The sequence below is a fragment of the Nipponia nippon genome, unplaced genomic scaffold, assembly GCF_047370975.1.
Source record: "Nipponia nippon isolate SJK-2023a ecotype South Korea unplaced genomic scaffold, ASM4737097v1 scaffold_3, whole genome shotgun sequence".
Taxonomy (NCBI): domain Eukaryota; kingdom Metazoa; phylum Chordata; class Aves; order Pelecaniformes; family Threskiornithidae; genus Nipponia; species Nipponia nippon.
The window spans coordinates 61,942,369-61,958,997 of record NW_028262347.1 but is presented as its reverse complement, the minus strand read 5'-3'; the positions used below and the strand labels follow the sequence as shown (position 1 = coordinate 61,958,997).

General features: G+C 42.1%; 2 protein-coding genes across 4 annotated transcripts; one reads left to right on the top strand and one right to left on the bottom strand.

The window, feature by feature from the left end:
- Positions 1-1,790: 1,790 nt before the first annotated feature.
- UQCC6 (ubiquinol-cytochrome c reductase complex assembly factor 6) lies at positions 1,791-3,572 on the bottom strand. The gene is made up of 2 exons (XM_009465861.2): positions 3,294-3,572; positions 1,791-2,143 (listed from the first exon to the last, which is right to left on the bottom strand). The coding sequence occupies exons 1-2, from the start codon at positions 3,570-3,572 to the stop codon at positions 2,048-2,050; spliced, it is 375 nt and encodes a 124-aa protein (XP_009464136.2). The 3' UTR covers positions 1,791-2,047.
- A 125-nt stretch (positions 3,573-3,697) lies between these two features.
- TDG (thymine DNA glycosylase) lies at positions 3,698-16,470 on the top strand. Of its 3 annotated transcripts, none has more exons than XM_087766843.1 (10): positions 3,698-3,831; positions 6,091-6,239; positions 8,867-9,096; positions 9,607-9,676; positions 10,549-10,684; positions 10,766-10,848; positions 10,936-11,030; positions 12,573-12,744; positions 13,046-13,174; positions 14,262-16,470. In XM_087766843.1, exons 2-10 carry the CDS (start codon positions 6,146-6,148, stop codon positions 14,399-14,401), a joined length of 1,149 nt encoding a protein of 382 aa, XP_087622969.1. In that variant the 5' UTR covers positions 3,698-3,831; positions 6,091-6,145; the 3' UTR covers positions 14,402-16,470. The 3 variants fall into 3 exon arrangements, with proteins under 3 accessions (XP_087622969.1, XP_087622967.1, XP_087622966.1); XM_087766841.1 differs by lacking the exon at positions 3,698-3,831 and adding an exon at positions 3,856-3,956 and having other exon boundaries at positions 14,265-16,470; XM_087766840.1 differs by lacking the exon at positions 3,698-3,831 and adding an exon at positions 3,856-3,956.
- Positions 16,471-16,629: the final 159 nt, after the last annotated feature.

The window sequence follows — 16,629 nt, the reverse complement described above, 5'->3', positions numbered from 1 at the left end:
TGCAGTTGTAAGCTTGCGTTACTTTTTTTTTGGTCGGCTCTGAACTAAAAGGGCGTCAATGCTGGAAGAAGTGTCCCGCAGTCATACTGAGGCTATTTCTCTCAGTGCTGCAGTCACACTGATTCTAGAGGTGTTGCCTCCGCTGTTACAAACCTGGTGTACTGTCAGCTTTGCTGTTCCTAGGGGGGCACTCATTGGAACGGTTCCCTCGGTGCTAGAAAGGGCTGGGGTGCAATGGATGCTCCCTGTTGCTCAGTTTCCATTAGTAGCGGGATACGTTTAGAAATTCAATCCAAATTAGCACGTTACTTCCCTCTGCAGCCTTTAGATCTGAAAAGCCTTTAAAAAATAGGGAGAAACACATCTTTCATCTCAGAAGTCAACAACATAATGACAGAGGTGACACTGACAAAGCGTGAGTAACAGGGCAAGGGTTGGTGAATCCTGGCTCTTTAAAGGGATACCTGAGAAACTGCTATTCCTGCCCTAGTCAGAACAGCAACAAAATACTGCTGATCTGCCCCGTCTTGTCTCTTCAGTAAACTTTATCGTACACTGCGGTGGAAGGTTGTCAATCTCAGCTTTGTTTAGGTACAGGGAATGAAAAAGTAGTTTCACCAGAACTGGACCTAGTAAGATGTTGTCATTGGTTGATTTCATTTGGGCTTAACCTCTGAGGTTTACTTGAGGCCTTCTGTCGACGACTGCTGAGACAGAGACCCTGTCACCCCTAACACCAAGTACAGGCCGCAGCCTGAGCATCCACGCGGGCACGCAAGAGCAGGAGAGCGTCTCATCCCGCCTCAGCTGCTCTTCGGGATCAGCCAATAACTGCAAACCCGTGTGAGAGCAGAGGCACGGGCACGTGCAGAGGAACTACAAACCTTTCTTCTGGGGAAAACCACTCCACTTTATGCAAACATACATAACAGCTTCACAGCTGGAACAGATGTAAAAGTAGCACTTTCAGTGATCATTTCTGGATGCCTCTGCTATTGCAGGAGCTCCAAGTACTTTGCCAAGTAGGAATTAGGAAGCGTTTTTGATTCCTTAATGGATAATCTGTCAGCTTGTGGTTTTCTCTCCCGAGTTAAGCCTGAGGGAGAACTGAGGATGAAGCTGTGCCCTGTCTGGGTACCTTTCTCAAGGTAAAGCAATCCCCAACCTTCACAAGCTCTACTGCGTACCATCCAGAAACGTGTTGTCGTACCATCTTTGCAGGATGTTGACTTTGTGTATCTTCCCGAGTTCCTGGTGCGAGAGTTTTGTGGTGATCCTATTTCAGGACTGAAAGGTAAACCTGCCCTTGTTATTTCAGAGTTTTGTATATTTAGAGCTATCAAAATCAGCCGTAAACAGAAGATGCCCAAATGGAGTACACACGTACATGATTTCAGTGTAATCTGTGTACATTTGCCCCATTTTAACAATCAAGTTGTAAGATCCTCCCCAGCCTTACAGTGGACCAAAGTAGATTTCCTGTCAGTAATACAGACAGAAAGCCAACGCTAACTGCTGTTACAGCAGCCAGCCAGCGTTAGCAGGAGTCCAGGGCAAGAAGCGCTGCAATAAGGAATCTTTCTTATTTGTATGTGCCATCGCTTACTGTCTCACGTTCTGGGTTACGGCCAGTAATACCGAGTTAAAAGTTTAAAAGGTTCTACTACAGATGAACAGGTAAGCTTATTGAGGCTAATGAGGGGCCATAAAAGCTTGACTTTTCAATACGGTAAACGTCCTGTACTTGTTAATCAGCTTAAAAGTTTCAAATTCTGTCAGACTTGCCAATGTGAGTTTACATCTTTTGTTCTGAAGGATACTTACACTGCAGTCAAGACTAAGAAATCATCAGCATTTTGGCACACAACCGATTGGACTTTAAACAACTGTATTCATGGTACATTTATTTTTAATGCTGCCTGTAACTCTGCTTAAAGGAAACAAAAGTATTAACGGAGTACAGTATTTCACATGTGGATTTCTGCAGTTGAGAGAGTTGAACAAATATTTTATCAGTTCTACTTTTCACAAGGTACGTAAATTCTGATCACTGTTGTGAAGTTTGAACTTTGCTTGATCTTGCTTTTAGACCCAACAGTTCTGTTTTCAGTTCTCCAGGCTTAGGAGGTATTTCAGGTATACTCTGTTAAAAATGGAGAGAGACGTCAGTGTTGTGGCAGAAGAAAAACTAAACTCACAAACCAGTAAATTAGCATGCTCTGTAAGAGACAGCATTATAGCTAAATTGTGATTATACTGCCCTCTTTTTTTGAGCAGAGTATAATTCTTACATGCAAAACATCTTAAAAATTAACCTATTACCTTTTTGTAATTTGACTTTTATTTTCAAGTTGCAAAATAGGATGTGAAAAGAAGGAGAAAAAAGGAAGAATGGACAGTTTGTTTTAAAGAAACAAAGCTGCTTTTTGCCATTTAAGTAAGCGTGGTTGAGATGTCTAGTACAGTTGAAGTTTCCACACATATTCTTTCTCCTGGTGACAGAAGAAAAAGTTTCACCGCTTCTACCTTTATGGTTTAGAAATTAAGCACTGAACTGGAGGTGAAATTTAAAAAAGGAAAAGATACCAGATGACATTTCAAGAACCATACCTCCTCAAAATTCATGCTAGTTTAAAGAGGTGGGAACCATTAGATCATTCTGAATACATATGCCTATTTGCCTGTAATGGAGGCTACAGCAGAGACTATTAAAATACATAAATTCTTATGTATCTATCAACGATATAAGCCTCATTGCTTAAATTTTGACATGACAGCTCAAGCACAGTGATTTTTTAACTTATTTCTGATTTGAAAATAGCCCATTTTTTTTTAAAAAAGCAAAAAGTATACACGAGCAGGAGGATGAGGCAAGGCTTACAAGTTAGAAGGCCTCCAAGAGCCCACATCAACCATTACTGTCCCTGGTGGATGGTCTCAGTTGGAGCTTAGTAATCTGTGACTGCAATTTGGATAACGGCAGACCGAGAGTCAAGACTGTTTCTAACGTAAACTTTTGCTCATCTTCATTTCCATTACTGGGGGGCGAAGTCTATTTAAATCCCACGTATCCACTTTTGCACGCTCTTTTCAAAAACCTGCTTCCCACAGCAGAGACCCCTTTTGAATCAGCCCGCGTAGCTGCTTTATTTTCGGTGCCACGCCGCCAGCCCGAAAGCTGTTTTCTAACACCACCCCCCCCCACCCCCCCCGCTCCGGCGGACCCTCCGTCCCGCGGGCACGCTACCGGCCTCCGCCACGCAGCCAGCGGGCGGCCCCACCCGAGCACTTACAAGGTCAGGCCGGTAGTACCTGTGCACGACCTCGGCGCCGGCGAACATGGCCAGCATGCTGGCCGCCAGCGTCTTCAGGTAGGTGGGCCACGGCACGCCGGCGGGCATGGCCGCGGGGAGGGCCCGGGGAGGCGGCGCCTCCTCACGGAGGGGCTCGCACAGGGAAGCCCGGCGGCTGGAGAACCGGCTGCGGGCCGCGGCCCCCAGCGACGCCCGCCCCCGGGGCTGCCGTTGGACGCACGTTACGCGCCGGACGTGCGTCATCCCCTCCGCCTGCATGGCGGCGGGGGTGCTGGGTGTGTGTGTGTGGGGGGGTGTTGTCGAGACCCTACTGCGGGTGACGCGGAATAAGTCGTGACGTAGGCCCCGAAACCCTCACACCGAGCGGCTCCTCCCGGCCCGGGGCCGCGGGGAGCCGCCTCGCGCCCCCGCCGGCGCTGGCACCGCCCTCTCGCCGCGCCCCCCTCGCCGGGCCGGCCGGCCGGCTGCGCGCTCCCATTGGCCGCCGCCGCTCACGTGACGCGGGGCTGCCCGGCAGGTCGGCTGGGGCGCTGAGGCGCGGGGGGAGGGGGCGGCGGGGGGCGGCCGGGGCGGGCGGTGACAATAGCCCCGGCGGCGGCGGGAGGCTCCGCGCCCGGGCATGGAGGCCGAGGAGTTGGGCAGGTACCGGCGGGGGCCCGGGGCCGCGCTTGGGCCTCGCATTGGGGGATCGCCGTTGTCCTTCTCCTCCTTCCCCCCCCCCCCCCCCCCGCGGCGAGATGGGCCCGGGGCCGTGGGGCGGCCCTCTGCGCCTGTGGGGGTGGCGGGAGGCGCTGGGCCGTGGGGCGCGATGCCGTGTTTGTGTATCCCGGGTGGGCGCCGGGGGAGGTGGCCGGAGCGGGGGCTCTGCGTGGGAGGGTGCGTGGGGTTGGCGGTCGTACCCGGTGTGACGGCAGACAGGCCGGGGGGGGGCGGCAGCCCCGGTGGGAAGGGGCGCGGGCGTTCGTTGGGGCTGCAGCGGGGAGGGGGCCTGCGGGGTGTTCAGACAGACGTGCGTGCTCATGGATGCAGCGGAGGCCTGTGTGTGTAGAGGTGGATTTTTAAATTATTTAATATTTGGTTTTGTTCCAGTGGACTATCTTTTTCTCTGCTCTCTTTTTCTTTCATTTTTAGCATAAACTGAAGGGGGGGTTAAATCACTACCTTTTCCTCATGGAACTGTAAATGTTTATTTATGTGTTCTGTAATACATACATCAATAACAAAACATTGTGTTTCTGAACCCGTCCAAGAAAAAAGATATAAAAAAATACATATGAGGGTTAGAGGTGGGGGTAAAAGCTCTCTTTCATCTCATTACCATGTGGTTAGAGGACCTGTCCACGATATGGTGCAAATTTTCCTCTGTTTAAAGGGAATTTTATTCCCTTTATAAGAAGGCGACTTTATATACGCATAAAGTAAGAAGGCGTGTATTATAAGAAGACTTATTGTTAGAGGCTGTTCTTGGGTTAGATGTCTTTCTTACTCACTCCATTCTGCTCTGTTTAATTAAGCATTTATTACATTATCAACTGGATTCTACATGTCTCAGTTGTGTTTCCTAATATAAATCTGAGGATCACTTTTGTTCTGTTCAGTAACTGCACAAGTATTTTATATAGAATGGAACTGTTCCAGCAGGGGGGGTTGAGGTATTTACTGTACTCTGAAAGTCCTCCATGACTTTGTTAGGCAACTTCCCCAGGAATCTGACAGCCCTATGTTGAAATTTATTCTCCTTGATTCAGGGCAGGTATTTGGTTCAAAATCAGCGGCCTGATCGCAAGACTGTAGGCTGTTCTGGCATAAATCTGGTTTACAGTGGGATTCTTAAATACCCATTGTGTAATAGAGAATGGTCCCTTCTTTTGAGATATTTCTATATATCTAAAAATTATTTGGTGTTTTTATGAATAGCTCTGAGGTGATAAAATTATTTCCTGAAAACTTACTCTTCACGAAATCTTTTCTATGTCTTTATGTGGCAATAGAATCTATGGACAAGAAGGCAGCTGTGTAGGTAGGAGGGAATGACAGTATGAAGCAGAAGTTTGTGTTGGGGTGTGAGGGCTGTATGTGACTAATAAATGTGTGGAGCAAAAGAGCTGTATATGGAAAAATGTCTTTGTGCATGGAAGGAGACTGAATCTGTGTGTGTGAACACTTCTGTGTAGAATAAGTGCAATATTCGTGTTGGGATCCAGTGTGCGATAACTGGACAACATCTGCCACACGATTTGTTAAAGCTGTTTAATAATCTGCATAGTAACTAATGCTGTGTATATTCATAATGCTTTGTAGCCCAGAGTGATTCATCCATTCTCTATCGTGTCAGACAAAGTAACTGATGTAACATTAAGAAAATCTAAAACTTGGGAAACTTGAAGTCCAAAGAGTTTTAACTTGCTTGTATTGTAAATTGTTGGCATGTTCGATAGACAGGTTGCCTTGGTAGTGTGTGCTACAGAGTGTTTTTTCAGGAAAAAAAGGGAAAAGCTGTATGCTTCAGTTACAAATGCTGTGATTCTTCCACATTACAGTAATCACAAGAGAACTGTGCTGTTAATGTTGGGTTTAACATCCCCTGATACCAGCTAAGCAGTCAGACTGCTTAGTGGATTTGGATAATTTACTGCCTTGTTAATAGAGTCGTCAGAGAATGTAAGTGCAGTACATGCCAGCTTTGATAAAGACTGATGTTTACAGTCTACTTAGAAATTTAGTGATGTACCGAATTGTTGATAAATTATGTCTCTTTTTTTTCTCCTTTTCTAAGATACTACGCGTATCTTCAGCAAGCTCAAGCTTTCTACGCATTTCCGTTCCATCAAATGATGACTGCAGCACCTAGCATGGAGATCATGACTGAGCAGCCGACTCTAGAGGGCATTCCAGAGCCAAACATTGCTCAGGAGCCTCCAAAAGGTAGTTTGAATGGGCTGTGCTAAGTGAGCTAAAATCGCAAGTTAGTAGTCGATCAGGGGAAAAAATTATTCATCTTAAACTGCTTCTTTGGGCCTATTGGATTTCTTGATGCTCTCTGAGGAAGTATTCATTAATTGTATTCTTTAAGTAGCATTTGTTACCAGACAATTAAAAAGATAGGATGTAAACCCAGGTGACAGTGTTCACGTTGTTCAGGCTCACAAAATTATCTTGTTGCAGGAAAAGCAGATTTTTGCTTCAATAGATAAACGTATCATTTTTAGTTGATTTTGTGGTTTTTAATATTACCTTAGAAAAGTTTTCTTTTTTCAGTCTGAGTTAATTTTTGTTTTTTATTTCTGCAGGAGAAGTACAGTATGATACTGTTTATTTGAAATATTTTTGTTTAAATGGTGTTTTAGTGTGTTGTAGTAGTCACAAATAGTTAATTGCTTATATGCACTAAGGATTGATTGTTTTAGTGAGGCTTATTTAAACAAATACAAACAATGCTGGAAAGTGTCTTGTATGTGACACAAGTTTTGTACTTTATGCACTCGTACGTTGCCTTTCTTTTCCCCCACCAGGATTTTGTACGCTTAGGCTTTATGCTAACCATGCCAAGAAAAGATCCCTTGTTCTGTTACTCTTATGCTTGCTCTTTACCACACAAAAAAGGCAGTCATCTCTACCATGCTTAAGTTCTGATTCTGTAGCAAATATTCACACACTGAGTTTCATCTTGCTTTTAACATATAGATACAGGTCAGAGCTCTCTGTACCGAGGTAATCTATCAGCCAGTTCATGCAATGACAATGCTTGTTGAAGTGCATCCTTTTATAAGCTTCAGGTTTTTTTTTTTCAGTTGTAATGCTTGGCCAGATGAAATCATGGGAAGAAAACCTCCAGTTTCAAACAGTTGCAACTGCTCTATTCATTCACTGTATTACTCACTATAGTTAGGATGCATCTTAAGTGCCATATAGTCAGGCTTCTTTTGCAGCTTTATTATTGGATAACATGCTGTCACCATGAGCACACTGTTTGACTGCACTTTCAGGTATTTTTAGACAACCGTAATCTTCTGTTATGAAGCTGTTCCCTAATATTTTTGTAAGATTTGAAAGTTGAGTAAGGCCTTCAAAGGCAGGGCTTGAAGATTTACCAAATGTGTGTGAAATTTACCAGAGCATATATGAAAGGCACAGATTTGGAGTCTAGCTACCTGCTGTGATGAAAAAAGTAAAATTTTTAGGATTACTGTCTGAAAGGCTGCCCTGGCATTGTTCATCTTTCATCACAGTGTCTGGTTGGTAGGTACCTGATCAGCATGAGAGTTAGGAGAACATTGTCCTGCTTCATTTGAAATACTCCGACTGCTCTGAGTTGGATGTATCTGTGGCATTTTGCCGTCACATGAAAAACCCCATGGTTCTTCAAGGGGTGGGAAAGAAAAGCTGTTTATGTGCCTCACGAGGTCTGTGCAGTCTCTTCTTCACTGTAACTAGACTATAGCTTGAGTACTGTTACTTAGAGCTCTCCTAAGCAGTTGTTCCCATGACGTGGTGGGAATTTCACATGACTTTTGTCCTTCTTGTAAGAAAGCCGAGTGCAAACAAAAACAGCCCAAAAAAAGTTTGCAGACTTAGGGCAGTGCCCTGGTATCCACGGTATTTATTTTTCATCTGAAGGAGAGTTTCATCTAGAAATTTTGAACATAAGATGAAGTCTCAATTTTAAAGCAATAGATCACCTTGACTCTTTGCTGATTGCTGCTAAGTATGTCATACTTTTGAAGTTGTGTTCTGCAACTCGATGTTATTAATGAACAAGGATAGAGAGCAATCTCTGGGTCGTCATGTCATGATCCGTACCTGTGCTGATTGAATCTCTAAGCGTTAGCGGCCAGAAGATGAGGAAGTTTCAAATGAGTGAACAGTGACTACTTTATGTTTGCGTTTTGTAAATAAAAATTAATGTTTGGTGTCACTCATTCAAATTGAGATCCTGAAGCTCTCATACGTTACCTTGCTATATGATGCACTGGACAGTATCTATTCTGTAATCAACAAATTGTAAGTAGCTTATGTAGCGTTTGGCCTGTGTGTTTGTGTTCCTGACAAACCTTATGCTGTAGGTAATCTTTGAGACCTTCTGCTTTGGACATGCTGTTCAGTTTCTTCAGTATGTTGTGTAATCTGTAACAATCAACTTCCATATTTAGAAGCTGAAGTGTGAATAGTAGGCTAGAACTTCGTATCGCATTCCTTGGAACATAAGCTTTGATGTTCTGGCATAACCTCCAAAAGAAATTAAACTGTTTCCAAAGGATTGTTGCATGCAGCATGTAAACAACATAACCTACTCATGAGGTTATTCTTGGTTTGTATCCTAAATCAACATGGTTGCCTGTGAGTAGTGTGTGTGTCTGTGGTACAGAGAGACCCAAGCTAGCTCTATGTTCAGCCTGCAAAACCAAGATTCATCTGATAATTGTTTAAATTAATGATTTTTGAGGGTAAATTTATTTATCTGATCTCTTTTTATGTCCATACATTTAGTCTTTTTGAATATCCACACTGCAACATTAGAAATATACAAAAAGGATATTTGCTGTGTGTTTCAGAAGTTAAAAAAGGAGGAAGGAAAAGAAAAGCCAAAGCAACTGAGCCAAAGCAACCCAAAAAGCCTGCTGCTAAAAAGGAAAAATCAGCCAAGTCAAAAGGCAAACAAGAAAAGATCACAGATACTTTTAAAGTCAAAAGAAAAGTGGACCGTTTTAATGGTGTATCTGAAGCTGAACTTCTAACCAAGACTTTACCTGATATTTTGACCTTTGATCTGGACATTGTAATAGTAAGTAACTCACAGTTACAAAAGTCGGTAGAAAAGTGAACAGTCTGCGCTCACTGCGTATGATTTACGTTCCTTCTGCTTACTTATCTATATTGCTTACATGGCAAGATCTTGCAAGATAAAGTATATAAACTGTTTCCTGTGTGTAGAGCTGCTTTGTGTTTTCTGTTAAAAATCATAGTAACATAGTTCTAACTTCTGAGAAGTCCAAGGCTTACATATAATACGTAGTCATGAGAGACCGTTACTTGACACTATTTACTGGAAGCACTACACCAGTGGCTGTAAAACAGGCTGTGAGCTGCTCTTTTGACATTGCTCATCTAAATGAGACACTGCTATAAACTTGTCAATTTTTTTTTTAAGTAATGATGGAAGGTACCATTAACACAGTTTTGTTTATTGACAGTAACTTAAAGAGAATTGAATAAGTGTCCTTACTGTAACTTGATTAAATTCCTGACTAGTGAGCCATGTTCTCATTGTTAAAATGGACTGGTATCTTTGTAGATTGGCATAAACCCTGGCTTGATGGCAGCTTACAAAGGACATCATTACCCTGGACCTGGAAACCATTTTTGTACGTTTTTGTTTTCTTTCCTCTCATAGAGTTTGCAGAACTTTGTTAGAACTTGTGGCATTTTAATTAAACTGGTTTGGGTTTTGTTTCTTGCCTTTTTTTTTTTTTTTTGGATGCAGAGAGGGATTTTTCTTTTAACCGTCCAAGAGTGATTTAAATCCCATAACTACTTCTGTCAAATACCGTACATAAAAAGGAGTAAAAGAGGAATAATCAGTGACGTTCAATGCAGGTTTAGAATTGTCATGTAAACACAGTTTACTAGACCGTATTACCAAATAACTTCTTGGCCTGTTAGTGTGCAACATGACGAATAAAAATTAAATCTCTAGTACTTGAGTTACCAAGGGTAAGTCAATAGGCATCAATTTCTGATATAAAATAAAACTATACACATTTTCCCAAAAATGCATTTCAGCAAGCCCTCTTCTGTTTGCATTTATTCACCTCTGCTAAACAAGATAACTGTTGAAAAAGCGAAAACCATTGCCCTTTCCCAGCAGGCATATGCATCTAGCATACCTGATTCTCCAGACAGGTATTTTTTTTCTAGGTATTTTTCCATTTAAATAACGTTTTCTGCAGCATGTTCTCATAAAGAAAGATCATACCTGAACTCTGCAGGGGGCTCCACGTGGGCTAATTTGCAGCCCTGTGACACTCCAGTCAAAATTCTTCTGGTGTCCAGCAGACTTGTTGATCAGGCTCGGGTATTTCTCCAGTGTTCTGCAGACTAGCCAGACTAATCGCCTCCTTTACCAAGAAGCAGACTCTTCCTTTAGCGTTCCAGTACTCTGATAGTGGTGGTGGTGGGGGGGTGTTGGTTTTCTTTTCCTTAGAAAAAGGCAGATGCATATCTTCCTGCTTTACAGGGAAGTGTCTGTTCATGTCTGGTCTAAGTAACGAACAGCTGAACCACATGGATGACCACACCTTGCCACATAAATATGGGATTGGATTTACAAACATGGTTGAAAGGACAACACCTGGAAGCAAAGACCTCTCCAGGTAGGATAACAAGGGGGGGAATATCGTGCTTGTTAATGAATTAATAGTTGTGATTATAATTTTGAGTACTTTCTCTTTTAGCAAAGAGTTTCGGGAAGGAGGGCGAATTCTGATGCAGAAGTTACAAAAGTATAAACCTCGTATAGCAGCTTTCAATGGAAAATGTGAGAACCCTGGTTTTAAATAAATTTGTTCCATCAGTAGCTTTTTTTTTTTTTTTGTCCACTTATCCTATCTTCTTTTCATTTTAGGTATTTATGAAATTTTTAGTAAAGAAGTTTTTGGAATAAAAGTTAAGAACTTGGAATTTGGACTGCAGCCACACAAGGTGCCAGATACAGAAACTGTAAGTATTGATACTGAGAAACAAAAGCCAGGCACTCCATTTTGGTTATTTCAAAACTAACAAAGTCTCAGGCCTTTCACACACTTACGATAACGTCAAAGTTGGCTCAAAGTACAAGGGATGTGAAAGGCTTTTACTTAAATAGAGAAAGGGGGACAGCGCGATTTTCAGACACATCTTTAATGCAGCTTCTTCAGACTTGCAGACTTTATTTGGGAAGTGGTGTACTATGGTTAGTAGGTTAGTGCATTCTCTGAGGACTATCTAAAATGCGAATAAAATACACGTGCTTTTGTGATAACCATCATCTACTTTCATCTGATTTTCTGTGTCCAGTTCCCTGTATGTTTGTATTACTGAATTTTGATACTGAACACAACCATGGTGCTAGTAGTGCCCCAGTGGGGGAGCAAGACTAGCAAGTCCATCGTTGTGCTGTTACACACTACAGCTATAGCGTTACTGGATCTGGACATGCCCAAGCACTTCCGCCAGACTCAGTCTTTGTGAGCTGATCTGCAGCTTGAAATTAAATTGGGCACTTAAGATAAAACAAACAGTTTGACGAAGAGCGCATTAGTCATAGACATCTAGTGCTGGAAGATATCTCAAGAGACCAGCTGTGCATCATCACAAATAGGTTTGTTTAAGATGTTCTTATAAACATGTTAAGGCAAAAGCAATTGCACTACCTGCCAAGGTAGCTTATTCCAAAGCATCATTACCTTGTCAGTTCAAAAGTTTGGGTTGTTTTTATTTCTATCCCAAATTACTAATGCTGCAAGTTTAAGCTCGGTTTAAGCTGTCCTTCTCTAAAGGTGAAGTGTTGCCATCAGAGCCTGAAGAACTGTTGGTGATAAAGTGCTTGCTTCTTAAGTAGCTCTTAAAGACTTCTGCAGTAGATATATTTGTGAGAAAGATAAGTAATCCTCTTTACTAGTATCTGTTCATAAATACTGCGTGGTAATGAAAGTATTGGATACAGTTCCTTTTTCCTGAACTAACTTTATGTCTTTAGTTAGGGCTGTTGGCTTCAACCACGCTAGCTCCAGAGTTTCAAACCCTGGCAAGTGTGATGCAGACGCACTTGGCCAAGAAGCCAGGGTAATTAACCCGGGATGCCACCCTCGGCAGTTGGGGGTGCTTGCGTGCTATCACGTACTCCTCTGGGGGCTTCCTGGCTCAGAGCTCCGCTTGCTCAGGGAGCTCTGGAGTGTGCTCCGCTCTCCGGCACACACTTGTAAATTGTACTTCTTGTAACACCTACTGGTACTGCTTCTCCTGCAGCACATAAACAACTGGTGAAAATGTCCTCGCTTCAGCAGCTGATCATCAGCCCCTCTCTTTAGGGCAAGACGCCTAGCTGGCCAAGAAAAATGAAAGGCTCCTTTTATCCTCTCCCACAACCACCCGTGGCATTAGCTGAAGTTTGTACAAAGAGTTAAAACAATGAGCTTAACTGTTAAGTTATTCTCGATGCACTAAATATTAGCTCATGGTTCAGGGACGAGTAATGCTATTTTTCTTGCTCTTTGTCTCAAGCTCTGCTACGTTATGCCATCATCCAGTGCAAGATGCGCTCAGTTTCCTCGTGCGCAAGACAAAGTTCATTATTACATAAAGCTGAAAGACTTAAGGGATCAACTGAAAGGCATCGCACCAAACACAGAGGTGCAGGAGGTGCAGTACACATTTGACTTGCAACTTGCACAAGGTATAGTGGTTATTTTGTTAGTCCTTTATTAAAATGTAGTGTAATGTACAAAACAACCAGCAGTTTCCCAAGCAAAAAGAAATAAAGAATTTAAGGGGAGGGAAGAGATGTGCCATTTTCTCTTAATCATGTGGTGTAGAATTACACATTCCGCTCTCTTTTTAGTAGAATCTTAATTATCTAAGGGGAGCAGGAATTATCTTGTAAAATGCGTGGCTGTTTTTTCACGTGTTCTCTGATTAAAAACGCTCTGATCGTTTTTGTTCTGAATATTAATACTTGAGGTCTTCTCTTTCGGCAGAGGATGCTAAAAAGATGGCTGTCAAAGAAGAAAAATACGATCCGGGTTATGAAGCAGCGTATGGAGGAGCTTACTGTGATCGTGCACCGTACGAAAGTGAACAGTGCAGTTTCTCTTCAAATGGAACTGGTAACGTGCGGTGCTTGGGGCATTCAGTCTGTAAACCATTACTTACAAACAGATACTTAACTTTCTACCTTTCAGTAACTTGCACAATTCATACAATATATTTGACGTATAGCAGCAGTTAAACTCTTACGTAATTGAGGGAATGTATAGTTTTTGTGAGAGGGAAATAGAAAAAAGTCATTTACTTTATTTGAAATCAACTGTCTGCCACTTCAAACTGTTTTCCCAAACTCTGACTGACTCCCAAGATCTGACAAACAGACACAACAAGCGACTTACACAGTAAACCTCTTCAACTACAATGACTTCCATAACTGCATCATGCTTTTCGGAGCAAAAGAGAGGGTTGGAACTTCATTTTTTTTTCATTCCTAAGGAAAGCAAAGCAAGAGAATGGTGGAACAGATAAAACAACAGTGCGATTGAGGTGGTTCCATTGCTGGTGGGCCAGATGGAGGAGCAGGATTGGAAGGACGAGTCTAGTAATCTAGCTGTAATTAAGAAGCTGGGAATTTTGCTTCCCAAAATAGCACCAACTGTAATTAAAAAAAAAAAAAAATGAAGAACAATGGCAGAAGCAGTAACTTGGAGTAACCACCTTCTTCAGTAGTCTTGAATTTTCAGTCCTAACCTCAGGTTGTGAATTGAAATTTGCATTCTGTCTACCCTACTTTGTCAAAGAGAATGTCCTTTTCAGAAGAAAAAATTTATTCATAGGACACACTGCAAAGTGAGGTATTCTTTTAAACATTTAGACTCCTAATTTATATCTACGCAGTCACCCTTCAGAGCAGATTTGAAGAAATTATAATTTGAGGAAATGATCTGGATCTACAAAAGTAGATGCTCAAAAGAAATGTGGGAACTGCAGCCCGAGTAGGTGATTGAAAAATAGAGAGGAAAGATGGAAACTGCAAATATCTTTTTTTATTTTTCTTTTCGGGGTTGTTTTGGGGGGTTGGGATTCGCTTTGTGGTTTTAGGTTTTTTTTGCTAGTGGCGTCATCCGTATTTTCATCGTTTAGTTTTAGTTAGTGGTATCAACTGCATTTTTTTAAACTGTGAACTATTATTTTACTTTGTTTTAGCAGGAAGCAATCCACAGTACTGTGAGGGGTCGTCCTTCGGGGAAGTTCCTAATGGACAATGGATGACACAGTCCTTTGCAGACCAGATTCCAGAGTTCAGTGCTGGTATGACGCAGGAAGAAGAGGGAAGCAGCGCGTAAGACCTGTTTCTTCTCGGCTATGCACACATGCTGCAGTTTTAATGCAGTGATCAAGATTGGTACCTCGGTTCTCCAACTGAAGCATTTTAATAGTATTTTATCTCTCCTAGTTATTTTATTATAGTCCAAAGTAAGTGTGTGGTAGGCTCAAATCGATGAACTAGATAATTTTAAGGAACTGTCCAAACTTTTTTAAAAAAAGTTAGCCCTTTTTTGTATATGAGTTTTATATTTAATGTGTACCATTTCTTGCAGTTTTTGACAAATGGCTTTCTCATTTGTGAAGATTTCTTTGGGGCGTTAATTTTATTCCATAAATCGTAATGTACTAGTAACAGCAGCAGTATACTTTTTACTGATGCCTCCATATTTGGATATCTCATAATCCTTTTATATCCAGAGGGGAAAATGGCAAGTGTACCCTTATCTTACATGAAGTGGTGTTTTTAATCATGCACAGTTAAGCGAATTGTGCTTTTTAAAAGTCTGCCTTTTACCTTCTTAAAAAGTGCAGAAAGTTGTGTTCTGCAGCTGTGAGTGCTGAGTGTTTTCTGGGTGGGAAAAGAGAGCTCTGTCTATTTAGTGATTGGACCATATTCAGGATTAAGGGAGTGGAGACGACATCTCAAGTCACAACACTGGCGAGGAAAATCTGTGTCACGCAGGACAGGGCCTAAATATTCGAGCTGAGCTGTCTTAGGGAAGGTGTCCCTACCACTCTCTCTCTTTCCCCTTTGAATTCCAATGTAAGGAACTGGAATTACTTAAAAAAATCCAAACCAACAACGGCGGTTCTTGAATTCTGTGGCATTTAAACTGTCGTTTCTGTGTGATTAGTCTCTTCACCTGACCTTTCCCAGGAGACAACCCCTTTGAACAGATGATGTTGCAGGGAACTGAAAGACCGCGTTCCCTGTAAAAACCGTGTACAAGTACATTGTTTACATCAGGTACAGTTAGCACAGGGTGAAAGAGGCTTGCGACTGAGAGTTTTTAACATTGAGTTCTCTTCAATCTGTAAGAGCTTAGAGGGCGTTCTCCTTATTCCTCTTAGAAGTAAAAAATACTAAAAGTTAAATATAAGGGCAGCTGTTCCATGAATAAGAAGTCAGCTGTAGAAACTACAGCTCTCTTCTGAGGAACTTGCTTAAACAATACACATTTTTGGCCAATATTTGTGACTGAGAAAGAAATGAGGTTCCATGCTTGTGCCTAACCATCATCTTCTTTCCCTCTTTTATCATGTGAGGAAGAGATGAAGTAAAAGCAATAAGCTGATCAAAACATTAAAGTTTTGATGATCTTATGACAGTAGGTGCTTCACATCATACTTGAAAAATAGATACAACCAGTATCTCCACAATCTACACTGGCCAGAGATGCCTGTACCAGTGTGTTCTGTCCTTTCCTCACAGCCAGTGACAGTTGTCATGCATTGAGCGTAACCAGTTCGCGTAGATTCTAATCCTGCTGTAACAGCTCGCACTGAGATCACACGCTGTCACCCTGGTGTGAGGCAGGCACGATGTTTACAGTTTTCTTCCCAAATTACGTGGCTTAATTCTGAGCGTCTTAAATCAAGTCAGTGTGCATCATGATTCCGATTGTGTTTATTAGCTTCAGCATAAAGCTGTTCAGTATCTTGTCAAACAGGTATAGGATTTGTCTTGTCTGTTATTTAAAAAGTGTACTGTATCATGTATTGCTGTTTACATGGACATTTTCCTGCGGGTGCTCAAAGTATCTTGCATCAGGGATTTGTTACGATTCAATTTTATTTTTCAACAGAACCAGAAGCATGTACCTAGCACTGCTGAGTATGTAGCACAGCAGGGTATAAGTACTGTAAGGCTATCCTGTTTGAGTGGAAGGGAAAGCTCTCTTTAACAGAGCCACCTACTAGGGTACCTAGGTATAAAACACAGTTAAGTGTACAATGACCGTTTCACTAAATATTGCAATTCTACGTCTATTCCCTCAGAACTGGTGCTCTTTTCATTACAGTAACACAAAAGTTCTTAATCTGTCCTAAATCTATCAATGTTTCACAATAAAAATCAGGAATTGTATTGCGGTGTCTGAGAATGTGCTTTTGCGTCTTGCTCGCGGGGGTCTAAATGCACCACGGGACACGTAATACACAGCAGCGCTGCAACACCGAGTCACCATGCAGCAGAACTCTGCTCGTTAAAATGCTGCATAAGTTTTCATTTCAGACTCTTTAGTGC